This window comes from Pseudochaenichthys georgianus, chromosome 24 (genome assembly GCF_902827115.2).
Source record: "Pseudochaenichthys georgianus chromosome 24, fPseGeo1.2, whole genome shotgun sequence".
Classification (NCBI taxonomy): Eukaryota; Metazoa; Chordata; class Actinopteri; order Perciformes; family Channichthyidae; genus Pseudochaenichthys; species Pseudochaenichthys georgianus.
Window position 1 is genome coordinate 9379121 of NC_047526.1, and position 12152 is coordinate 9391272.

General features: G+C 40.4%; 1 protein-coding gene across 1 annotated transcript in view; it reads left to right on the forward strand.

The window, feature by feature from the left end:
- vsnl1a (visinin-like 1a) overlaps positions 1 to 12152 on the forward strand; it is a 35502-nt gene that overhangs the window by 594 nt on the left and 22756 nt on the right. The window contains exon 2 of the mRNA XM_034075342.2: positions 6526 to 6692. Coding sequence (XP_033931233.1) covers positions 6531 to 6692 — 162 coding nt within the window. The 5' untranslated portion in view covers positions 6526 to 6530. The remainder of the gene's footprint in view (positions 1 to 6525; positions 6693 to 12152) is intronic.

The following is a 12152-nucleotide window of genomic DNA, read 5'->3' on the forward strand; positions in this document are numbered from 1 at the left end:
GACTGGGGTACATTTGGATTGGTGACGTCTGATTTATGCAATTCATGCAGACTGAGAATTCTGTCGACTAAAATTGTGACTTTTGCGTGGGATGTCTGCTTGGCACGACGTGGTGTGATGATTCTGGTGTAGTTTGGCACTGGTGCTGATGTTGCAACAGGGTGCGTGTGCGTGTGTGTGTGCGCAGGTGGGGGTGTGGTATGTCCTTTAGCCCACATCATCCTCACAAGGAAGCCACTTTTATGCAAATCAATCATCCACCAGCCTCTACTGTATGCTTGTTACATTACATTACATTGCATTTAGCTGACGCTTTTATCCAAAGCGACTTACAATAAGTGCATTCGACCAGGAAGACACAACCTTGAAGAAAACAGAATCATACAAGTACATCAGGTTTCATAGAGCCAAGGATTTCAAGTGCTACTCAACTGGCTATAGATACGCCAGTTCTTTATTAGTATATAAGTGCTTTGTTAGTAATTCTATCGCTCAAAGTAGAGTCGAAAGAGATGAGTTTTCAGTCTGCGCCGGAAGGTGTGTAAGCTATCTGCTGTCCTGATGTCAATGGGGAGCTCATTCCACCATTTTGGAGCCAGGATAGCAAACCCATGTGTTTTTGCTGATGGGAACTTGGGTCCCCCTCGCAGCGAGGGTGCAGCGAGTCGTTTGGCTGATGCAGAGCGGAGTGCACGCGCTGGGGTGTACGGTTTAACCATGTCCTGGATGTAGGAAGGGCCAGATCCATTCGCAGCATGGTACGCAAGTACCAGTGTTGTGTTGTGCCCCCACGTCTCATACACACACAAACACACATTCATTCACATACACAACACACATTTCTAGACAATAAAGGCAGCAGGATTACACAGAAATCTCCCAGATGTGCCTGGATCAAACCCTCTAACTGCATAATTCCTATCTAATGTTGCTTCTCTTGGCTGGGGCTCTGCCTGCATCTCAAGGTCATCCCCTGCTTGTAAATGCTGGTGAAGGGACAGATATATATTAGCCATCCGCCCGGCTCGGAGGCAGGTCTGGTTGTAACAGGACTGTAAAATGTGTCAGTCCACACCTGTCTGCAGATACAGCTATGATGTATCGTCATTGTGTCTCCCAGTGGGCGAGAAGACAAAGGGTAATGACTCAGGTGTGTTGCTCTGCTCTGCATTGCTCTGCAGACTAACCAAGTGTCTCTCGACTCTCTTTTTTTTGTGGCTAAAATGAAGCACTGACATCTGCATGACTTTTTTCACATCACTTTCCTAGCATTTATCCTTTTAACTGTGATTTACGCAGCTTGTGCTTGTACAGTGTACATCTTTTACTGCTAAAGAATTTGTAGCTGGATATATAGAGGGGATTTCATCATTATCACATTTGCAGGCTGTTGATTGTCAAGCAGTTGCTAAGGGGGAACATCTGTTCAGTTATCAAACATTTAAAGATGTTTTTCATTCCATTCCTTCTTCTATTGCAGTACAAGGTTGATGCATGTTCAAAAGAAAAATGAGAGAGGCTCTCGCATAGCTCTGAAAATTGACAATTCGACAACGGTCTGATATGGAAGACACATTTGATTTGATCTTGCGAACCTGCACAAAAATGTGTATTCTCTTTGGGCCAAACTGACCGTCACACAACTCAGATCTGTGAGGACCGTCACAAAATGAAAGTCTTTACAAAGTAAAAGGCGTAGGAAGATGATGTTGTGAAAGTGCTCCGCCATACCATGTTGCCACTTGCGTCACTTTAGAGGTTGTGCAGTTGCAGGTTTTATATAAGCAGAGCTGAGTGGGCGGTGATTTATTTAAGTGTTAGTTTTCTTTCTGGTACATCATAAATAAACACTGGAGATAAATTATTGTGCAAGAAGTAAAGTAATCACATCTTATCATAATAGCAGTTTATTGTATGATATGGAAAGAAATATCATGGATGGTGACGTAAAGCTGGGCCACCAGACATTATACAGATGCAGGTTCTGCTCTGCTGCTTTGTTGCATGCATGAGAAAAGACGAGTGCATTATGGTGCATGCAACTTTGTGCATATTGTGTGCATATTAGAAGTGAATGAACATATCGTTTTGCATCTTTCAACGTAATAATTCCCCGGAAGCTTTTGGAAGTTGTGTAAGCTGACAATATGCTGATGATATGCTTGTGATGCCTTCAAATGCACTACTTTAGATTAATACTTAATGATGATTTCCGTAGGTTGCACACAAATACCCTTACATACTATGAACAATTGTATACATTCACATACCTGCTGTTTAGGTACAAACGGACGTGCGCACACACCCACACAGGCACGTTATGGCTGTGCACATCTCTCGGGGGACACACCTGTCTCCCTCTGAAGCTGCAGTGCCCAGGCTCAGCCCACCTTGTCTGGCAGCCTGTGTTGTAAGAGAACAGTGTTGGCAACTTGCCTCCTCACTTTCACTGCAGCACTTAGGGACGTTTCATGTAGCAGGATGTTTCTGATCGCTACGCACAGAGAAAAGAGTTGACATATTCAGACAGTAAAGTTCAACCCATAACTGCATGGTAATTAGTATTGCTGCAGGTCTGATATTCTAATTTACAATTCTCTAGTCAGTGCGTGGTTGTTACCCCTTGGGACAGAAGCTGAACACTGGGTAGCATACTGATTCATGCTTCAGGATCATTCTAATTATTCCATTATCAAATTCTTTTTTGGGATATTTTTGTTGCACTCACTGGAGTAACAAAATATTTTTTGGAAAACTAGAGAGGTGCAGGAATGAGTCCTTAAACCGAGATATGAGTTAGCATTTTAACATCTTTTCATTGGATGCCTGTAATAAGATCTGTGGTTAACACAAGCTGAAGAGATGTTCACGACATCATTTACGTCAGTAATTACCCCAGTGGTTATTGTCTGCCCTAAAGCTTCTGTGTGTCATAAAAACAGGAGTTGCTAACAATTGACTGAATTCCACTAGAACACATCATTACGCCTAACATTAGCTCCCTTTAGCTTAGCATGAGTCATTCGCCAGCAGTCAGCCTACTGTGATGAAGTTCCTTTATAGCCTAGCATTAGCTTGTTACTTCTAGTGATGCCATTCTTCGTCCCAAAAATCTACCATAAATGGTGTTAGTATCATAAATGTTTCTTATTCAATCATGTTGAACCGAAGAGAAAATTGTCAATTCTACCAAGAAATAAAACATTTACTCAAATGACAAACACTTATGCAAGGGCATGCCAATGTTTCTGTCCTTCAATTGATGTGTTCGCATCATTTTCACATATCAAAGAGACATATTCTGAACTCTTGACGAACAGTTATGCTGCTGAATCATTTTAGTTACTGTTGGAACATTTCAGAACACCACTTGTTTTGTTTCCCACACTGAAACACACACAGGGTCAGTTATGGAGGAGGGAATTGTCCAACTTCCTCTCCTTTCTTTTTCAGAGGCATCTGAATGCACTTGGGCTGCTCTGCAGGTCACATTAACACACGGCTCATTTCTTTGCTGCCAAAAAGCTTCTATTTGAGAGGTGCAAGGTTTTTATCTGAACACTGCTGTGCTCATATCACTGTGGCATAGTGACTTTACAGAGCATGCTCTGCTCACACACAGCATGTCATTAGACTGCATATCGGTCCAGAGGGCTGCACATCAGGGGAGACGTCGGGGATGTAATGGTCCTATAATGGTTATGTACCGAAGTGTCTCTCACCTAAATAAATTACCCATAATTCGTGGCAAAGGTGTTTCGATGATATCAAGATTTTTTTATATCAAGTGTCCATTTTGAAATTAAGGCTTTCTAAGCTCAAAGCTCATTATCATTGTCCTGTATTAAGGTCCTTGCTTCACACAAATGCAGGTGACCGAAAATGCTGCATATCCTTTAATAATTCATCAATGTGTGTGTGCGTGCGTGCGTGCGTTTGTCTGTGATTTTTAGGTTAAGCTATTACATTTAATAAGATTCTTTTTTTTCTTTTTTTAAATGAAATTGTTGCATTGTTTCCCTGATTAAATAGCGTTTTCTATTCACCGTTATCCAATAAGTACATGCCTTATTAACATAAGAACAACGTAGCTATTGTCTTACCTGCAGAGGTTTGATTCCTAACAAATGAATCACTTCTTTTGTATTGATTCTTTTAGTATACATGCAGGATGGAAGCATGTTCAGTCATAAGGTGAATTTCCACTTTGTTCATTATGAGTCCTTGGTGAACCCGGGTCAAGCCTGGATCAAAGCAGTTTTTAAAATTGTATTTCAGCCTCAGGGCAAAGAAAATCTATCCAAATGGTTTCCAAATGGTGGTTCAGGGACTGTCTGAGCTGCTTGGAAAGGTTCTAAGGAATCTTTGTGAGATGAAAAAATAGTTTCTCAATTCACAAAGGACAACTTTTCTGATCGATGGGGCAGTCTTTGTACTTTGTCAACAACGCAGATAACTAAATGAGATCACATAATAGCCCACACACACACACACACACACACACACACACACACACACACACACACACACACACACACACACACACACACACACACACACACACACACACACACACACACACACACACACACACACACACACACAGAACTACCTCATGCCTCCATTCCACAACTTCCCAAAAATAGTCTGACCCCTGTGTATATTGATGCCTGTATGAAAAATACACACACATCTCTTTATTACACTAAAACAAACACTACTCCCTCTCCAATTCCATCCCGATAGAAGCCTAAACAAATAGTTTTGTATTTTGGCGAAATAAGCTTATTTGGGTTCCGGCCAAGAGCTAGAGGAGAAGATTGATCTTGACTCTCCGAGGAGAGCGCCATCGATCCTCTCATCTAACTTTCATCAAGAAAGCAAATAAGGGTGTTTGCAAAATGTCAAGCTGTCCTTTTAAAGCTCTATACGAGAGGTATAGCAGGTTTTATCTAATTAATGACAAAATAAAAGGGCAATCAGTGAGCGAAGAATTCCGTTTAGGCTGTTCCAGTGAAAATGTGTGCGTGGATTTGCCACGATTTGGCTCAACATTTGATTGGTTGTTCCATGCCGCACCCTTCCAAGTTTCATTACATTTGGATCTGTAGTTTTTTCAGAAATCCTGCCGGCAAACTGATAACCACCTCAAATAAATATATTTTCTGTTGCGTATCAACGTGCGAAGTTCACTTGACATTTTATATTGATATCCTCACTTCCAAATCCAACTGCTGATTTTCATTCTTTCTGACCTTACTTCTTTATTTGTATGGCGCTGTCTGACTGAACTCTATTTGTGTTGTTCTGAGAAAGGACCATTTTGGAAAACCACCATCTAGTGTAGATCTATTTCCTGTGTAAATGTGGTTAATTCATCCTGTGACACCATAAAGCCCTGAAAAAGAAAAATCACTACACTTGTAGATGCTTCATTTTTAGTCTGTTAAGTTATTCCTTGCCATGTAAATGGTGCGGTTTGTATGTTGCTGCTTTTTTTAAATCACCACTGGGAAAGTATTGAAAATAGTCATTGCACGTAACCTCATGCAGCAATAATGTAACATTGGCAGTGAACAAAGGCATAAAAGTGATGCAATATTAGTCCCAGGTGAGCTGTAGGTGTTGGCATGGTTTCTTTACTTGGCGTATTGTAACACAAATGAAACTATTTACAACCTTGAAGGTGCAAAATCAATCTAAAAACCTATATCATGCTTTAAAAACATGGTCGATTTAAACAAGCGTCCTTAAATGATGCTTTGCAAAAACCAATGCAGCATGTCCTCAGTATATGCTCACCTCACCTCTGTGCACACCACACACACTGCTGCTGCCAGTCTGTCCATAAGACGTCTAACGATCCTAAGCAATGAGAAATAGAAATGTTTCCAAAAACTCAAACCATCTTTTGCTGATTATGATCTTTACAGACTGGTTAATGTACTCGAGGAGGTGAAGTGGCTGCATCAGCACTGTGCCGATGCAGCCAATCAACACTAAAACACATTTCAGTTGTTCTGAAAAGTCACAGAGAGCCAACTATTGGCCCTTTCCACATTCAAAGAGTTTCATTTGGAGGTGAGACTTTCTCCATTTGGAAAGTAATAATCTTAAAGCTTGAAAAAGAAGTGGCTAAAAACGATGTTGTGAAATTTCATTTGAACATGCTATGTAAATATTAGGCTAACGAAATAAAATAAAATAGGGCAAGCCGCGGATCAAAGGAAGACAGTTCTATGTGTTTGAACTGACCCTTTCCTCATGAAGAAACAACTACTGGACTAACCATCAAGTGAGACTGTCCCTGTTCATTATATTACACTTAGTTTTAGATTAAAGCTTTGGTTCGCACTTTTAGAGTTCTCTAGGAATCTGTTTTTAGCATTCATAAGTCACTCTTCCTTCCACCATCCACACTTAGTTTCATCACTTTATAAAAAGGTACCTCTTGTATTCTGAAAGGTGCTTATAATCATGAACTAATGTGTTTGTTTGTTCTTTATGTGTGTGGCCTTCTCGCAGGCAACATGGGGAAACAGAACAGCAAGCTGACCCCTGAAGTGATGGAGGACCTGGTGAAGAACACAGAGTTTAATGAACATGAGCTGAAGCAGTGGTACAAGGGTTTCCTGAAGGACTGTCCCACCGGACGCCTGAACCTGGAGGAGTTCCAGCAGCTGTATGTCAAGGTGAGACTCCACTGACTCACTTTCACCTGATGGATGCACACACAGACGAGACGCTCCTGTTGATCTGACTGGAGTTCATCGGAGGACAACAGCTCACAGTTCCTACAAAGCTGCTGAACACACACTAGTTTGGTTTAACATGCTGACTGTGGTCAGATTGATTTCATACAAACGGATTACAAAAAACCTTAGATAATGTTTTTTTGTCATCATAGTTTATTGACTGTAAAACGTATTCATCAGTAATAGGAATGTAGTACAGCAGACCATGTATTCAAAGATGTACAAATTCATGTTTAATTAAAAAAGGAAAAAGTTATGTGCCATTTAGGGCTTGTGGAATAAGCTGTAAAAACAGAATTTACATATGATCACTGTATGGTTAGCGTGTTAGCAAACACGTTGCAGACACAAAGAAGAAACATAATCATTTATTTAAAGTTATGTGTCATGACCCCTGATACAGGAAGTCCAACATGTTCTCCTTTTCCTCTGTGTTGGTCTCCGCCACCTAATAGAGAAAATATCTGGCTTTTTAGTGGCTAAATGCTCTGCTAAGTTCCCTAGCTAGCTGCTACTTCTTACGTTTCCTGTTTGATGCTTGTTCGGTACCACACAGCCCATGTTTCAGACTTCTTTTGCTGAAATCAAAATAAGGTTGATACGCGTGGCAAACAAATTCCTGAAAACCAATACAATTAGCTAAAAGACACTTAAACTCTGTAGAGCTGAGGGAACTGCACAATCGATTATTGTAGGATTTAAGTGGTGGTTTAGCTTAACTTAAAAAGTACCAGGTGAAACCTCTAGTAGTATTTGTAACTCAGAGTAATAGTCATAATGGTAGTATTAACACCATTTTTTGATTGTAGAAGTATTAGCAGAAGACACACTAGTAATAGTAACGAAGTATCACGGTCAATAATAAGCCATCTGTTGATTCTGAAAAGACCATTCTCAGTTGGGATTCCCACGATGTATATTAACCGGGTTGGTTCGGGTCACATGATTACACTGGGAATCCTCTGAGGGAAAATGCATTCCTATTAAAAACCCTGCAAGATGTGAGCAGGCACCCACCCTGCCACATCCCCATTCGCCACTGCCGTATCTGGGCAGAAAATGAACAGAGGCAGATATCAGAGGCGCTCAGATGATTATTATTTTTATCTTCTACTGCTAACCTATATCTCATTACCTCTGACTGACAGAGAAGTGTGAATATATCCATTATGTATTCATTAAGTCTTATAAAACAGGCAGGAGCACTATCATGAAAACGATGATGGCCTTTTCATGATGGGAAATTGTGATAACATTGCTTAATAAGTGGCTATGAATAAAGGTTACTAATATAATAAACCTGCAATAGTTAACTACCATCTCTGCTGGTTTAATTAGATCTGAGCAATAATACTGTATAAATAATCGTAATGTAGGACAGGCTTATCTTGTGTCCTCTTGAACGCCTCAATTTCCTTAGAGTTCTTAAAAAAGCTCTCTGACCATTTTAAGAATAGGCATTCATCTTTTATCTCTGGTGCTGGGAAATGCCTCACGACCAGAGGGGCTGTCGTTACATAAGACACTCCTTGGAACTGAGGGCATGGGGGCACTTCCTCTAAATGCCACCGGAGCTCAAGCATCGGCTAAGACCAAAAGAGAAAGTAAAAAAATCCCAGAAATAAATTGAGGTAGGGCTGACTGGATTCAAAAAACAAGACAAAGCACATCTGTCACCACTGGGAATGACGTTTTCAGTTTGGCCAAATGTATCATGTTAACAAAACGAAATGGAAAAGCATCAAATTGAATTGAGTTCAAATTGAACTACAAAAGAAACCTGGACTCCTGGGAAATAAGGTAATAAACGAGGGACAAAAACACCAAATAAAATAAAAATCTCTTTCGAGCACAATACGACGGCACACAAGCAGCAGATGCAGGGAAATCTGAAGCTGCACAAAGGGGGAAAGGCAGCTAAGATCTAAAGGGGTCTTGTAGGCTTCTGGGTACATCCTATTATTGATGCATCTTATTGTGTTTCTAGGCAACAGTGTATCAGTGATAGGGCTTTATTTAAATCCAGAGAGCTGATAAGTGGAAAAACGGTCTGCTGCGACCTCACATTAATGGGACAGATTGTTCCTGTGAAGAGTGTGTGTGTGCGCGCGCGTGCGTGTGTGTGCGCTGAGGGGGTCATATGTTCAGTGGGAGATGGAGGGAGACGGCACAGCGTGTTTTGCGTTGGTTGAAAGCGAGAAACGCAGAGGGACAGAGACGGGAAAAGTAAGCAAAGTGAGGAAAAAATGGATTTGTGAGAAACGTACGAGAAGAGTTGTGTTTGTGAGAGTCTGCCTGATATAAATAGAATAAGAGCGGATATTAAACTGTTTGACGTGGTCATTTAATTAGTTCAGAGGAAAATGGCGCTGATCCCTTTGCAGAATTATGCTGTTTCTCAATTTGTATACTTCTGTACTCTGTGTACTATTACATTACATTGCATTTAGCTGACGCTTTTATCCAAAGCGACTTACAATAAGTGCATTCGACCAACAAAATACAAACTTGAAGAAAACAGAATCATATAAGTACATCAGGTTTCATAGAGCCAAACATTTCAAGTGCTACTCAACTGGCTATAGATAAGCCGGTCCTTTATTAGTATATAAGTGCTTTGTTAGTAATTCTATCGCTCAAAGTAGAGTCGAAAGAGATGAGTTTTCAGTCTGCGCCGGAAGGTGTGTAAGCTTTCTGCTGTCCTGATGTCAATGGGAGCTCATTCCACCATCTTGGAGCCAGGATAGCAAACCCACGTGTTTTTGCTGATGGGAACTTGGGTCCCCCTCGCAGTGCGGGTGCAGCGAGCTGTTTGGCCGATGCAGAGCGGAGTGCACGTGCTGGGGTGTACGGTTTAACCATGTCCTGGATGTAGGAACATCCCAGAGTTCCTGGTGCCCGCATAACAGTAAAAAGTTGAGTGTGGAACGCCACTTCCTACCCTCAACAGCGGCCATCTTGGCTACCAACCAAAGATGGCGTAACCGGCTGCAATTGTGGTTACTTTGGTGGACACAGCACTATACAGATTAAAGTTATACCTGTTTTTGTTCACAACACTTTAAGAGAAGCCACTGTTCTTGATTATTGGCTGATCAAAACTGTCTTTAATGATTTGGTACCGAACCATAACTTTGCTAGCTAGCTGGCCAACACACGTTTATGATACTTAACAGTTCAGCAGGATAATCTCACATTTTATAATTTTTAAAGGGTGAAGCTAACATTAGGCTATTAACAAACTACATCAGGGTCGCATCACAACTGCAAAGCTAAAGGCGTTTAGTCGTCTCATTTAGTCACTCACACATTGAAGCTGAAGAGATTCACGAGTTCTGTATTTACTGATGTATTTTATGTCGCAGAACAACACGTGAAAATCTCTTTAGCTTGTGGTAACCTTCGACCTTATTTCAGGCTTCTTACCAAAAATACGTTTCAAAAACCTTTGACTAGGGCTAAAATGCTAACTCAATTCCGGGTTTTGGTACCAATACTGCACGACTCTATTCTGATTCAAATCATTCAAATAGGAATCTCTCCTATTCTGTTTCTATGGTCTGTGTCCTCCCGGTGCGTGCATGCGTGAGACAGGCAGGGTGCACTTACATCTGTGCACCTATATCTTTATTTTTCTGCTCGCCCACACACTAACACAGATCTGCACCTGCGACAGTCGCGGGGTGCAAACTGCAGTTACCTCGCCTTCGGCTGCCAGCCTGGATCTAATGTACTGTTTTGGCTGTACATAAACGCGTTGTTTTTTCTTCTTATTCTCTGTGCTCTGTCTCTCACTCAGGTAATCATCTCTTAGGCTGCGTAAAGGGAGACAGAGGAAGAGAAAGTGATAAAGAGGGAGAGTTGAGAGGCATCAAAGAACAGGAAGAGAGGAAGGGAGGGAAAGCAGGTGTAGGATGTCGTATCTCAGGGCAGTCTGTGATATTCATATTTGATGCTGTGGTGTTGCATATAGTCTGCGGCTTTGTATACCGTAACCAGTGTTATCATAGCTTACAGTTTCATTTGATCAGGGCTGGGGGTCATCAATTACTTGGTATATCAATATAAAATAACTCATTAAAAGTGAACAATCTCAGTTCTTTCTGTCTGACTGAGTTTAAGAATTACTCGTGATGAATTGGTGGATTCAAAATCATGGCTAAATGGATATAGAAATTTGGATTGTGAAATAAGTGGTTGAAATGAGACCCAGATTATAATAAGATGATTTAAATGTCCAACAGTAAGGACAATTCAAATGAAATTGCATATTTGAATGACATTTTTACATTTAAGATCTTTAGAACAAAACGTATCTACGAAGGCAATCTCCATCTTCTTCTAATCAGTTAATCACAAATATCTATATATATCTATTTTTATTTAACTATTTGTGAGACAAAAATAAAATATTCTGTCAATTAGATGTATTGAGTTATACCATATTAGAATAATGTGTACCAAGCCAGCCACACAGCAAAACGCATTAATAATAAATAATTCATCTTTGATTAAATGATCATTATAGGAGCCCTACTTTTTTATGCATCACCTATTTCTTTATTTTTATTCAACTATGAGAAAATAAAACATTCTATGAATTAACTATTTGAATTATACTATTTATTATAATGTGCACAAGGGCAACCACACACAATTAATAAGCACTTTTTCAAAAAATAGACAGCACTAGTAGTACAATCTAGTGAATATTCATTTTTATATAGTGTTATCTTGTCGCAGCAATATGTCAAACCAAAAACACTTTCCAAGGGCAGCATCATATTTCATATTCCTTCTTTCCCAGTGGATTTTCCCTTTTAGTGGCATTTCCAAAGCCATGCAGCGATGTAAAGGGGCTTCCGTGCCTGTTCACACAGCAGCACCTGTATATGCTACGGCGTGTGACGTTTCTCAGCGCCGACACAGCAGCCGCTCTAGGAGCCATTTGTAACAGGATAACAACACTGAAATGTTAAGGTGATAGATTTTGTCACTGGATTTTTTTTTCTCGAGATTGACGCATGCAGAGACAACAGTCACTGACAGATAGCCATGAAAACACACACACACACACACACATTTAACAGTGAGCTATTGAAATATGGTTATAATTGACTTGTTCCGTTATATAATATATGAAATTAGCACCAATATTGTTGGTCTCCTGCCAGGTGGTGTTCTGTTGTTAGTGTGATGGGGTAGCGTTTCAACAACTCGATAATGAACCTCATTATGTTTTTGCTAACATGCATCATCTCTCTGGCTCTTCCACTCATATTACTCTGTTATTGTTTCTATGGAGAACTACAGGAGTAGAACAAATGCATTACAATAGAGTGGTGCAGTAATGATGTATATTTGTAGGCATACCTGGAAGTAAGCAACTCAATGGGT